Source organism: Anolis carolinensis, chromosome 5 (assembly GCF_035594765.1).
Source record: "Anolis carolinensis isolate JA03-04 chromosome 5, rAnoCar3.1.pri, whole genome shotgun sequence".
Taxonomy (NCBI): Eukaryota; Metazoa; Chordata; class Lepidosauria; order Squamata; family Dactyloidae; genus Anolis; species Anolis carolinensis.
In genome coordinates this window covers 16,052,355-16,066,102 of record NC_085845.1, presented here as the reverse complement: position 1 = coordinate 16,066,102, position 13,748 = coordinate 16,052,355, and the positions used below count along the sequence as shown (strand labels likewise).

The 13,748-nt window shown below is 46.4% G+C and overlaps 2 protein-coding genes across 2 annotated transcripts; one reads left to right on the top strand and one right to left on the bottom strand.

Annotated features, from left to right (window-relative positions):
- Nucleotides 1-1,596: 1,596 nt before the first annotated feature.
- Nucleotides 1,597-4,283, bottom strand: LOC134299269 (uncharacterized). Its single transcript, XM_062981581.1, has one exon. The coding sequence runs from the start codon at nucleotides 4,105-4,107 to the stop codon at nucleotides 1,597-1,599; it is 2,511 nt and encodes an 836-aa protein (XP_062837651.1). The 5' UTR covers nucleotides 4,108-4,283.
- Nucleotides 2,749-13,748, top strand: LOC134299270 (uncharacterized). The gene is made up of 2 exons (XM_062981583.1): nucleotides 2,749-2,814; nucleotides 12,250-13,748. The coding sequence occupies exon 2, from the start codon at nucleotides 12,454-12,456 to the stop codon at nucleotides 13,549-13,551; it is 1,098 nt and encodes a 365-aa protein (XP_062837653.1). The 5' UTR covers nucleotides 2,749-2,814; nucleotides 12,250-12,453; the 3' UTR covers nucleotides 13,552-13,748.

Below are 13,748 nucleotides of genomic sequence, written 5' to 3'. Positions count from 1 at the left end.
GGGAATAACGTCTAGATCCAGGGAAGTCATGCTCCCCCTCTATTCTGCCTTGGTCAGACCACACCTGGAATACTGTGTCCAGTTTTGGGCACCGCAGATGAAGGGAGATGCTGACAAGCTGGAAAGCGTCCAGAGGAGGGCAACTAAAATGATTAAGGGTCTGGAGAACAAGCCCTATGAGGAGAGGCTTAAAGAGCTGGGCATGTTTAGCCTGCAGAAGAGAAGGCTGAGAGGAGACATGATAGCCATGTACAAATATGTGAGGGGAAGTCATAGGGAGGAGGGAGCAAGCTTATTTTCTGCTGCCCTGCAGACTAGGACACGGAACAATGGCTTCAAACTACAGGAAAGGAGATTCCACCTGAACATCAGGAAGAACTTCCTCACTGTGAGGGCTGTTCGGCAGTGGAACTCTCTCCCCCGGGCCGTGGTGGAGGCTCCTTCTTTGGAGGCTTTTAAGCAGAGGCTGGATGGCCATCTGTCGGGGGTGCTTTGAATGCGATTTCCTGCTTCTTAGCGGGGGGTTGGACTAGATGGCCCTTGAGGTCTCTTCCAACTCTACTATTCTATGATTCTATGATCAATGATCCAAACCTTTTTCTTTTCCACAGCTGTGATGTCTGGTGTGTTGTGTTCCAGAACTTTGTCATTCTGGATTCGGAAGTCCCACAGTATCTTTGCGTGTTCATTTTCCACAACCTTTGCAGGTTTGTGATCCCACCAGTTCTTTACTGCTGGCAGGTGGTACTTGAGGCATAAGTTTCAATGAATCATTTGGGCCACATAGTTGTGCCTCTGTTTGTAGTCTGTCTGTGCGATTTTCTTACAGCAGCTAAGGATATGATCAATGGTTTCGTCGGTTTCCTTATTATTTTGCTTCTGCCAGTCATTGCAAAAGGAAATTGCCATAGTTATTTTGGAATAGAAACATTAACAGAAAATGAATCCACTGCACAAATACCACTGCCATCTTGTGGCTAAGTATGAGCCACCTGAACTGTACTGTATCTTTTGTTGATTTTTCTTGTTAAGACTGTATGTGCCTTCAAACCAACTCTGATTTATGTCAGCCCTCTCAGAGGGTTTTCTTGACAAGTTTTATCCAGAGGTGCTTTGCCATTGCTTTCCTCTAAAGCTGAGAGAATGACTTGCACAAAAGTTCTCTGGTGCTTTCCTATGGCTGAGCAGGGCTATATCATATCAAGTCACTGCATTGCTACAGACATGTTAGCATAGTATGGATGCAAAGTGGGTAGAGTATCTCTGATAACACGTCCCTCTTAAACAGCACAATTGCACCAGTCCACCATTCCGTGGTCTCACAAATCATATTTCCACACAACTTTGTAACTGTGTTGTCGAAGGCTTTCATGGCCAGAATCACAGGGTTGTTGTATGTCTTTCGGGCTGTGTGGCCATGTTCCAGAAGCATTCTCTCCTGACGTTTCGCCCACATCTATGGCAGGCATCCTCAGAGGTTGTGAGGTATGGATAAACTAAGTCAGGAAAGGAAAGAATATATATCTGTGTAGAGTCCAAGGTGTGGCAAGAGTTCTTTGTCACTGGGAGCCAGCATTAATGTTTCAGTTAATCACCCTAATTGGCACTGGAAATGTTTTGTCCCTTGCCTGGGGGCATCCTTTGTTCAGTCAAGTCCTCATTGTGTTGGTTCCCATCTACTGTTTTGATTTTGGAGTTTTGTAATACTGGTAGCCAGATTTTGTTCATTTTCATGGTTTCTTCCTTTCTGTTGAAGTTGTCCACATGCTTGTGGATTTCAATGGCTTCTCTGTGTAGTCTGACATGATAGTTGTTAGAATGGTCCAGCATTTTTGTGTTCTCAAATAGTATTCTGTGTCCAGGCTGGTTCATCAAATGCTCTGCTATGGCTGATTTCTCTGGTTGAATTAGTCTGCAGTGCCTTTCATGTTCTTTGACTCTTGTTTGGGCGCTGCGTTTGGTGGTCCCTATGTAGACTTGTCCACAGCTGCATGGTATCCGGTAGACTCCTGCAGAAGAGAGAGGATCCCTCTTGTCCTTCGCTGACCGTAGCATTTGTTGGATTTTCTTCGTGGGTCTGTAGATAGTTTGTAGGTTGTGCTTCTTCATCAGCTTCCCTATGCGGTCAGTAGTTCCCTTGATGTATGGTAAGAACACCTTTCCTCTGGGTGGATCTTTGTCTTGACTCTCATGGCTTGTTCTTGGCCTTGCAGCTCTTCTGATGTCTGTGGTGGAGTATCCATTGGCCTGTAGAGCCCAGTTTAGGTGGTTGAGTTCACCTTGGAGGAGGTGAGGTTCGCAGATTCTTTGTGCACGGTCTGTCAGGGCTTTGATTGTGCTCCTTTTTTGACTTGGGTGATGGTTGGAGTTTTTATGAAGGTATCTATCTGTATGTGTAGGTTTTCTGTAAACTGTGTGGCCCAATTGTTGATTGGGTTTGCGGATGACCAGAACATCTAGAAATGGCAGTTTTCCTTCCTTTTCTTTTTCCATGGTGAATTGGATGTTTGGGTGGATGCTGTTAAGATGGTCCAGGAACTTGCTGAGTTCTTCCTCTCCATGGCTCCAAATTGTGAAGGTGTCATCTACGTATCTGAACCAAACAGTTGGCTTTTTTGGTGCTGTTTCTAGGGCCTGTTTTTCAAAGTATTCCATATAGAAATTTGCTACTACTGGGCTGAGAGGGCTCCCCATGGCCACTCCATCCTTCTGCTCATAGAATCCAGTGTCCCACTGAAAGTAGCTAGTGGTGAGGCAATGGTGAAACAGGGCTGTGATGTCTTCTGGGAAGTTTTGTTTGATTAGTGTGAGGGTGTCAGCTACTGGGACTTTGGTAAAAAGGGACACCACATCAAAGCTGATCAGGATGTCCTTGGTGCTTAGATTGAGGTTGCTGATCTTTTCTATAAAGTGTGTAGAGTCCTTGATATAATGTGCAGTGAGCCCAATGTGGGTTTGTAGCTGTGTAGCCAGAAATTTTGCCAGGCTGTAAGTCGACGATCCAATGGCACTTACAATGGGTCTGAGTGGGATGGAGTCCTTGTGGATTTTGGGGAGTCCGTAAAGCCTGGGTGGGAGGGCTTCTGATTTGCACAGCTGTTGGCGTATGTCAAAGTTAATGGAGGAGTTCTTGATTAGAGTGTTCGTTTTTCTGGTGATTTTGTTAGTGGGGTCTTGTTTCAGTTTCTTGTAAATTGTGGGATCTAGAAGTTGTCTGATTTTTTCTTTGTATTGTTTTGTTTCCATGATTACTGTGGCATTCCCCTTGTCAGCTGGAAGAATGATGATTTCAGGATCTGAGTTGAGATCTTTGATGGCCTGTCTTTCTTTTCTCGTTATGTTGCTGGGGGGGAGTTTTGCATTTCTCAGGATCCTTGCTGTTTCCATTCTTACCTCCTCTGCTTCTTCCTCAGGGAGCTGGTAAATTGCTGATTCAACATTGGCAATGATGTTTTCTACTGGGATCCTGGTGGTGGTGACTGCAAAATTTCCTCCTTTTTCTAGAATGGATACTTGGTCTTCAGTGAGTTGTCTGTCCGTCAGGTTGATGATGGTCCGTGATTTATCCAGTTCTGGCTTTGGCTGTTGCTTACGGCATTTGTCAAATTTTTGTTTTTGTCTCTTGGTGTGGAGAACCATGTCTTTCTCCATTTTCTTGTAGGTAAGGCTGTCTATTTTATCCCAGTCCTGGGTATTCATCTTTTGGCTGATGTTGATGTGGAGGTGCAGCAGTTCTTTGTCTGTGTTTGCGAGTTCTTTACGGATGGTGTGGATTCTCTCTCTCAAGAGGTTGCGTTCCAGGCGGTTGTAAATGCGATGAGCCTGTGGTGTTTTGAAGGTCCTTTTGGCTGCAAGAAATTGTGGGATGGTATCTGTGTCTCTGCAGCGTAGAAGGAAGGTCAGGGAGCACAGTAGATGTGCTTTCCTGGTCCTTAGTTTTTCCAATCTCCGTGTGTCTTGGAACAATTTCTCCCCGTAGAGATGTTCAATGTGTTGTCGAAGGCTTTCATGGCCAGAATCACAGGGTTGTTGTATGTCTTTCGGGCTGTGTGGCCATGTTCCAGAAGCATTCTCTCCTGACGTTTCGCCCACATCTATGGCAGGCATCCTCAGAGGTTGTGAGGTATGGATAAACTAAGTCAGGAAAGGAAAGAATATATATCTGTGTAGAGTCCAAGGTGTGGCAAGAGTTCTTTGTCACTGGGAGCCAGCATTAATGTTTCAGTTAATCACCCTAATTGGCACTGGAAATGTTTTGTCCCTTGCCTGGGGGCATCCTTTGTTCAGTCAAGTCCTCATTGTGTTGGTTCCCATCTACTGTTTTGATTTTGGAGTTTTGTAATACTGGTAGCCAGATTTTGTTCATTTTCATGGTTTCTTCCTTTCTGTTGAAGTTGTCCACATGCTTGTGGATTTCAATGGCTTCTCTGTGTAGTCTGACATGATAGTTGTTAGAATGGTCCAGCATTTTTGTGTTCTCAAATAGTGTTCCGTCCCCCAGGACGATGGTTTGCCTTACCTATTGGTCGTTTGTTTGTTTTCCCTCCTTTACATTTTGTTTGAGCCTCTGGCTGCAAAAGCCTAGGAAAAATGGCTTGGAATCTGCAAGAGCTGGCTGCAGTTTTCTTTGCAGTGATTGGTCAAAGAATGCAACATCTTAGGACCGCCCTTTTTACCAGGGTCTAGTCTCCATTTTGGAGCTTCATTCTGGCTATAGTCTTCCAACGTGCTGGAGCTGTGCAAGGCTAACTGGGACAAATCATCCTCAAAACCAGGCCAATCTAAGCCTATCCAAATTAGATAAGTATTGAATTATATTGATCTGGAATAGGAAATCTAGTTGGAGGAGCAGGGTTATTCTGTCGCTTCTAGAACTAATCTTTGCTGTAAAGATAGGGAAGGAAAGAGTTTCTCCTTCTAATATAGGCAGCGTGATTAGGGTATAGTGGTTTTATAATCACCTTTGCTTTCTGGAACCAGGGATAATTCTGTACCTAAAACCTATAGAAATTTGTTTCATTTTCTGCAACTTTAAGATCTGTGCCAGGTTTACAACCTTGTATGAATAAACATCCTTTTTTGAAGTTATCCAGACTCAGTCGTTCAATATCTATAGGACAGCTTATAGGGATTTGCAGTTCGCCCGGATAAAGGACAGCACGTTTCAGTTTTATAGTTTTTTATTGTCCGGCGGACGGCACAGTTTTGAGGTAGATCAGCGGTTTTTCCGCTTGAGCTAGCTTGCACGGCTTATAGTTTTTTATAGTTTAGGAAGTTTAGTTTAGGCCGCGGCTTTTCCGCCTGAGTTCAGTCTGCATACCTAAAGACTCTACCAGCGTCTGAGGCAGTGGAGCCCGCTCTCAGACCTGAAGGAGTCAAATAGTGGGGCTCTATTTCCTTGCTATTTGGCTCGCGTGTGCGCACGTGGCCCAGTGGCTTTCTGGGTTTGCACAGGCTGTGCAGTTCCCAGCAACGTCCAGGGCTCCCTCGGCGGTACACCTCGAGCCGCGGAGCACCAGCGACAGTTCTTTGGCTGGCTCTGAGGCGTGAAGCCCACCAGAACCAGGCTAGAACCTGGACAGGCCTGGCAACGCTGCTGCGAGTTCGGCCGGAGCACTCGGCCGGCTTCGACCTGCCTCATCGTCCTGCGGTGGTGACCTGCCTCATCGCCTGGCGGTGGTGACCTGCCTCATCGTCCTGCGGTGGTGACCTGCCTCATCGTCCTGCGGTGGTGACCTGCCTCATCGTCCTGCGGTGGTGACCTGCTTCATCGTCCTGCGGTGGTGACCTCCCTTCACAGCGGGGAGGAGGCGTCTTTTCTCTCCTCCTTTCCAAAGCCAGCCTCGGTGCTCCTTCGGCGGCAGGCCTCGAGCCGCAGAGCACGAGGTGCTTGAAAATTTGGCGAAGTCGCCATTTTGGCAGTTTACGTCACTCGGGCAAGGGAGGTATCAAGTGGCAAGTTGCTGTCAGTTGGCATTTTGCAGCTTGCCCACTAAAATCTGGCGCCAAAGGTCACAATCTTTGTAAAGTATAGTTACTTAGTGATATATATTGCTATGGTTAAGTGTTGTGCATTGTATTATATATTGCATTTGCTTTTATTGTAAATTTACTTGCTGGTATGTTGTATTTGCTTTTGTTGTAAATTTACTTGCTATTAAGAATACATAATGTCTATGCAATTTCAAGATGATACAGATGGTATACCTCCTTCTGAGGCTGAAAGTAGGAATGAAAGGCCCCAAAGGATAAAGCACCCTTCAGCCAAGATGCTAGCCCATCTAATAGATGAAAAGGAGCTCCTCCATGTGAGGTTAGGTTCGGCATGGGAGCGAATTGTAACATTAATGGACAGAATTGAGAGCTTGGGTATTACAAGGGTGCCATCCATATTACAGACAGACCTTGAAGAGACCTTCGGTATTTGGAGGGGTTTGGTGTCTAAGATAGTCCAGGTCCTCGAGCGCATTAACGCCAAGGATTCAGAGTTAGAAATAGTGAGTGTCTTAGCTGACACTAATGAGAAAGAAAATAAGGTGAGGGCAATTCTAGATGCTTTGGAATTTAGTTCTCCATCTGTTAATCTAAGGTCTGAGCCAAAAGGAAATCAGTCTTCCTTATGCAGCCATGAGACCAATTTTTTAAAATCACCTGCTGTGGCACTTAGTCTTAAGTCCAACCGCTCTAGCCAGGTATCTAAGCTAAGGGAGTGTGCATCATCTAAACATAGCCACTCTAGCAAGTCTTCTGCTGCTGGGAGTGCCATCTCTTCCCTAGCTGCCTTGCACATTAAGGAGGCTGCACGTCTGAAGCTAAAGAGCAAGGTAGCGGGGGCGGAGGCTGATGCTAAGGCAGCTGATCTCACCCTTCCCTTTAAAGAAGAAGAGCAACGACTGCAAATAGAACAGGCCCGTAGACAAAGCGAAATGCAAATAGAACAGGCCCGTAGACAAAGCGAAATGCAAATGGAACAGGCCCAAAGGCAAGGTGAAATAGAAATGCTTAGAATAAGGATGGATGCTACTGCCAAAAAGGTAAGGGCTGAGACTTTGGCCAAGGCCCTAATTGAGCCACTCACAGAAGAAAATGTAAGTCAGTTGCCGAAGCAGGACCCTTCTTCCAAGGTGCTTGTGCATCTTAATAGCTTAAACAGCCAGTTTTCGGATGAGGAACAGGAAGACTTCTCTCCTTACCCAGAGCAGGGCCCCAAAGTCACTTTTGAGTTTCCTGCAGAGCAGAGCGTCATAGCGGGGAGCTCACCCTTGCCCGAGCTACCTGTGCCTCCTGCTAAATCCCTAGGTCAGTCAATCAGGGCCTCAAGGCCAAGTGCTAGTTGGCCCCTACAGACAGCTGCACAGGGAGCCACCGATTCGTCAGTGGTCGATGTCATCCCTCCAAGAGGCCAAAGGTTGACGCAAGGTGCACGGTGGGAGTCCACTCCACAACAGCAAACTCCTCAATTGTTCCCTTCGACGCCAGAGTCCCAGCTTGTCTCCATCATCAGAAGCCCCAGAAGAGATCTTAAGGACAAGGGTGTCGAAAAGTTTTCGGACAAGCCTGAGGAATTTCTTCTCTGGAAGGCCACCTTCCAGAGAGCAATCAGAGACTTAAAGTTATTGCCAGAGGAAGAACTGACTCTTCTGGCTGCATGGTTGGGCCCAGCCTCATCCTCACAAGTTAAGAAGATCTACGCAGCCCACGTAGCCGATCCCGACAAAGCCCTGGAAAAGGCCTGGGCCAGGTTGCAGCAGAGGTATGGGGCCAGCACAGAGATTGAAGCATCTCTTATGGACAAGCTCCAAAGGTTCCCAGCTTTAAAACTCAAAGACTTCAAACTCTTGTGGGACCTCAGCGATCTCCTTACGGAATTAGAGTCGGCCAAGGAGAATCCAGAACTGCCCGGTTTGAAGTGCCTCGATCAGCACCTGTCCCAGAGGCAGATCTTGACCAAGCTGCCCTTCACTTTGCAAGAACGCTGGGGACAGGAGGTCTTCAACTACAAGGAGGCCCACTCCCAGGCATACCCTCCATTTTCTCATTTGGTCCAGTTCATCACCAGGGCGGCCAGAGAAAGGAATGATCCGCAGACGGGCCTCCCCACCTTATACCAAGGGACCCAGCCAGAGAAGGCACCTAAAGTGGAGAAAAAACCATCCAGAGAGGCCAAAAGACCGGTTAGTGTTAAGGCTGTTGAAACTCAGCACAGGGCCAACGAATCCAAGTCAGAGGTGAAGGAGGTGCTCTGCCCCATTCACCAAAAGCCTCACAGTTTGGCCAACTGCCGGGAATTTGGCAAGAAGCCTTATAAAGAAAGACAACAGATTGTACAGAAGCTGGGCATATGTTTTAGGTGCTGTGGAGCAACTCCTCACTTTGCATCCAACTGCAAAGAGGACGTCAAATGCGCAAGGTGTAACAGCCTTAAGCATTGCACCGCGATGCACAACTCTGACGCTGTCTCCCGCGCCAAAGGGGACACGTCTTTCAAAGAAGGGTCATCTACTGAAGCCACCAACATGCAGGCCGCGTCACGGATGCAGGAGGATGCTCCATCGGTCGCCTGCACTGAACTATGCTCTGACGTGCACCAGTTCAGAGTCTGCCATCCCATCTGCCTAGCAGATGTATATCCAGCCAGAAGACCTTGGCTTAAAAAGAGACTTTACGTGGCTTTGGATTCACAAAGCGACGCCTCCCTGGCGACTCCAGAGTTTTTCCAACTGTTTGACATAAAAACCCAGACGGTCGACTACACCATGTCCACCTGTGTAGGGAAGAAGAAGTTGCAGGGTCGCATAGCATCCGGCTTTGTTGTCTCCTCTTGTGACCAGAAGAGACTGTTCGAGTTACCAGACCTCATTGAGTGTTCCTCTATTCCCCGGAACAAAAGGCAGATTGTCACCAGAGAAGTCGTGGAAGCCCATCCTCACTTGCGAAGGCTGAAGAACGCCTTACCTGCTTTCCGTCCAGATGTGGACATTGCCCTTCTGCTTGGTGCGGACTGTCCGAACTTGTTCTATGTGAACGACCAAGTTAAGGGACCTCCAGGGGCGCCCATTGCTCAGCTGCTACCACTAGGCTGGACAGTTACAGGCCCAGTGTGCATAAACAAGATGCACCCACCATCGTCGTTGGACTCCAATCAAGCACAGGTGCTTAAAGGTGGACGTCCTACACTTGTGCGCAGTTGCCTAAGTCACATCTCAGTCTACTGCCAAGCAATAACTCCAGAGTATTCCTCCATTTTCAAAGTCTCTGAGAGAGACGAAGCCACAGCGCTCTCGAAAGATGAGCAAAGGTTTTCGGACATTATGAATGCTCAAGTCTCACGAAGTGCAGAGGTGAAAGCCTGCAAATCAACCACAGAAATCAAGATGGGCCAAAGATCTTGCCTGGAACCACACCGTTTTGAATGTTTTTCGGAGTGGCACAGTCTTCTTAGAGCAGTTGCTAGGCTTATACATCGTTTAGCTTGCAAAGATAGTGAGCCTTTACAGGTCCAGGATATGATAAAGGCTAAGAGCGTCATATTCAAGTCAGTACAGAGATCTGCTTTCAAGCAGGAAATAGCTAGGCTAGAGCAAGGGCTCAACATCCCTAATCAAAGTCTTCTAAATGAGTTAAACCCATTTCTAGACAAGGAGGGTATTTTGAGAGTTGGAGGAAGGTTAGCCAAAGCTAAACTCAAGGCGTGCATAAAAAACCCCATCATCATACCCCCTAATAGTCACACTGCATTGCTGCTCGTTCGGCATCACCATGAAAGGATCCATCATCAGGGTAGAACTCTAACTGAGTCAGCCCTTAGAAATGAAGGTCTGTGGGTAGTTAATGCCAAAAGGTTGGTCAACAGTTGTATTTTCAAATGTGTTAAATGCAGGCGCCTTAGGCGAAACTGTCAAAGTCAGTTGATGGCAGAACTACCTCAGGATAGGACTTTGACAGACCCACCCTTTTCCCATGTGGGAATCGATGTGTTTGGTCCTTGGGAGGTTGTCACTAGGAAAACCAGGGGTGGTGCTGTAAATAACAAGAGGTGGGCAGTTTTGTTTACTTGTTTAGTAATACGAGCTGTCCATATAGAAGTCATAGAAGGGATGGACACTTCATCATTTTTAAACGCATTAAAAAGGTTCATAGCCCTCAGAGGGCCAATTAAGTCAATTCGGTCGGACTGTGGCACCAATTTTGTAGGTGCGACCAAAGAACTCAATTGTGTGTCTAGGTTTGGGAGAGACCCAAAGGTTCAGAACTTTACGAATACTGAACAAATTATGTGGACTTTCAATGTTCCTCACGCCTCCCACATGGGTGGTGTTTGGGAGAGGATGATTGGTATTAGTCGCAAAATCCTTAATGCCATGTTTTTGAGTCATAGGTCATTGACGCATGATGTTTTGGTGACACTTATGGCGGAAGTTACCGCAATTATCAACAACCGGCCGCTGGTTCCCCTTACCAGTGACCCTGAGAACTTACAACCACTGACTCCTGCACTTATTTTGACACAAAAGGTGCCAGGATGGAAGGACGTCATGTTGCCAGTTCCGGACGGAACTCACCGTGCCCTGTGGAAACAGGTGCAGTCCTTGGCCAACCACTTTTGGAAAAGGTGGAAAGCTGAGTACTTAAGCCAGCTTCAAGCTAGAAGAATCTGGCAAAGCCCACAGGACAACATTGAGGTTAACAACGTTGTGTTGTTAAAGGACAAAGACTTGCCCCGCCATGCATGGCCCATGGGCATTGTATTAAAGACCTTTCCTTGCCCGGACGGTAAGGTCAGGAAAGTTCAATTAAAGACTTGCAACAGAGGCAAAGTGTCCATTTTGGACAGACCAATTAGTGACCTCGTGTTGCTTATTGGAGATGTTTAAAGTTCTAGTGTTTGTGTTGTGTATACAAAGGTGTTTGTATGTTTTTGATTGGTAAATTCCCACATCCTGGGAATTTAGCGGGGAGTGTTCCGTCCCCCAGGACGATGGTTTGCCTTACCTATTGGTCGTTTGTTTGTTTTCCCTCCTTTACATTTTGTTTGAGCCTCTGGCTGCAAAAGCCTAGGAAAAATGGCTTGGAATCTGCAAGAGCTGGCTGCAGTTTTCTTTGCAGTGATTGGTCAAAGAATGCAACATCTTAGGACCGCCCTTTTTACCAGGGTCTAGTCTCCATTTTGGAGCTTCATTCTGGCTATAGTCTTCCAACGTGCTGGAGCTGTGCAAGGCTAACTGGGACAAATCATCCTCAAAACCAGGCCAATCTAAGCCTATCCAAATTAGATAAGTATTGAATTATATTGATCTGGAATAGGAAATCTAGTTGGAGGAGCAGGGTTATTCTGTCGCTTCTAGAACTAATCTTTGCTGTAAAGATAGGGAAGGAAAGAGTTTCTCCTTCTAATATAGGCAGCGTGATTAGGGTATAGTGGTTTTATAATCACCTTTGCTTTCTGGAACCAGGGATAATTCTGTACCTAAAACCTATAGAAATTTGTTTCATTTTCTGCAACTTTAAGATCTGTGCCAGGTTTACAACCTTGTATGAATAAACATCCTTTTTTGAAGTTATCCAGACTCAGTCGTTCAATATCTATAGGACAGCTTATAGGGATTTGCAGTTCGCCCGGATAAAGGACAGCACGTTTCAGTTTTATAGTTTTTTATTGTCCGGCGGACGGCACAAATAGTATTCTGTGTCCAGGCTGGTTCATCAAATGCTCTGCTATGGCTGATTTCTCTGGTTGAATTAGTCTGCAGTGCCTTTCATGTTCTTTGACTCTTGTTTGGGCGCTGCGTTTGGTGGTCCCTATGTAGACTTGTCCACAGCTGCATGGTATCCGGTAGACTCCTGCAGAAGAGAGAGGATCCCTCTTGTCCTTCGCTGACCGTAGCATTTGTTGGATTTTCTTCGTGGGTCTGTAGATAGTTTGTAGGTTGTGCTTCTTCATCAGCTTCCCTATGCGGTCAGTAGTTCCCTTGATGTATGGTAAGAACACCTTTCCTCTGGGTGGATCTTTGTCTTGACTCTCATGGCTTGTTCTTGGCCTTGCAGCTCTTCTGATGTCTGTGGTGGAGTATCCATTGGCCTGTAGAGCCCAGTTTAGGTGGTTGAGTTCACCTTGGAGGAGGTGAGGTTCGCAGATTCTTTGTGCACGGTCTGTCAGGGCTTTGATTGTGCTCCTTTTTTGACTTGGGTGATGGTTGGAGTTTTTTGACTTGGGTGATGGTTGGAGACTCTACACACTTTATAGAAAAGATCAGCAACCTCAATCTAAGCACCAAGGACATCCTGATCAGCTTTGATGTGGTGTCCCTTTTTACCAAAGTCCCAGTAGCTGACACCCTCACACTAATCAAACAAAACTTCCCAGAAGACATCACAGCCCTGTTTCACCATTGCCTCACCACTAGCTACTTTCAGTGGGACACTGGATTCTATGAGCAGAAGGATGGAGTGGCCATGGGGAGCCCTCTCAGCCCAGTAGTAGCAAATTTCTATATGGAATACTTTGAAAAACAGGCCCTAGAAACAGCACCAAAAAAGCCAACTGTTTGGTTCAGATACGTAGATGACACCTTCACAATTTGGAGCCATGGAGAGGAAGAACTCAGCAAGTTCCTGGACCATCTTAACAGCATCCACCCAAACATCCAATTCACCATGGAAAAAGAAAAGGAAGGAAAACTGCCATTTCTAGATGTTCTGGTCATCCGCAAACCCAATCAACAATTGGGCCACACAGTTTACAGAAAACCTACACATACAGATAGATACCTTCATAAAAACTCCAACCATCACCCAAGTCAAAAAAGGAGCACAATCAAAGCCCTGACAGACCGTGCACAAAGAATCTGCGAACCTCACCTCCTCCAAGGTGAACTCAACCACCTAAACTGGGCTCTACAGGCCAATGGATACTCCACCACAGACATCAGAAGAGCTGCAAGGCCAAGAACAAGCCATGAGAGTCAAGACAAAGATCCACCCAGAGGAAAGGTGTTCTTACCATACATCAAGGGAACTACTGACCGCATAGGGAAGCTGATGAAGAAGCACAACCTACAAACTATCTACAGACCCACGAAGAAAATCCAACAAATGCTACGGTCAGCGAAGGACAAGAGGGATCCTCTCTCTTCTGCAGGAGTCTACCGGATACCATGCAGCTGTGGACAAGTCTACATAGGGACCACCAAATGCAGCGCCCAAACAAGAGTCAAAGAACATGAAAGGCACTGCAGACTAATTCAACCAGAGAAATCAGCCATAGCAGAGCATTTGATGAACCAGCCTGGACACAGAATACTATTTGAGAACACAAAAATGCTGGACCATTCTAACAACTATCATGTCAGACTACACAGAGAAGCCATTGAAATCCACAAGCATGTGGACAACTTCAACAGAAAGGAAGAAACCATGAAAATGAACAAAATCTGGCTACCAGTATTACAAAACTCCAAAATCAAAACAGTAGATGGGAACCAACACAATGAGGACTTGACTGAACAAAGGATGCCCCCAGGCAAGGGACAAAACATTTCCAGTGCCAATTAGGGTGATTAACTGAAACATTAATGCTGGCTCCCAGTGACAAAGAACTCTTGCCACACCTTGGACTCTACACAGATATATATTCTTTCCTTTCCTGACTTAGTTTATCCATACCTCACAACCTCTGAGGATGCCTGCCATAGATGTGGGCGAAACGTCAGGAGAGAATGCTTCTGGAACATGGCCACACAGCCCGAAAG

Coding starts and splice junctions, on each gene's coding strand:
- LOC134299269 (XM_062981581.1), bottom strand. CDS start 4,107: ATGCCTGCCATAGATGTGGGCGAAACGTCAGGAGAGAATGCTTCTGGA.
- LOC134299270 (XM_062981583.1), top strand. CDS start 12,454: ATGGGGAGCCCTCTCAGCCCAGTAGTAGCAAATTTCTATATGGAATAC.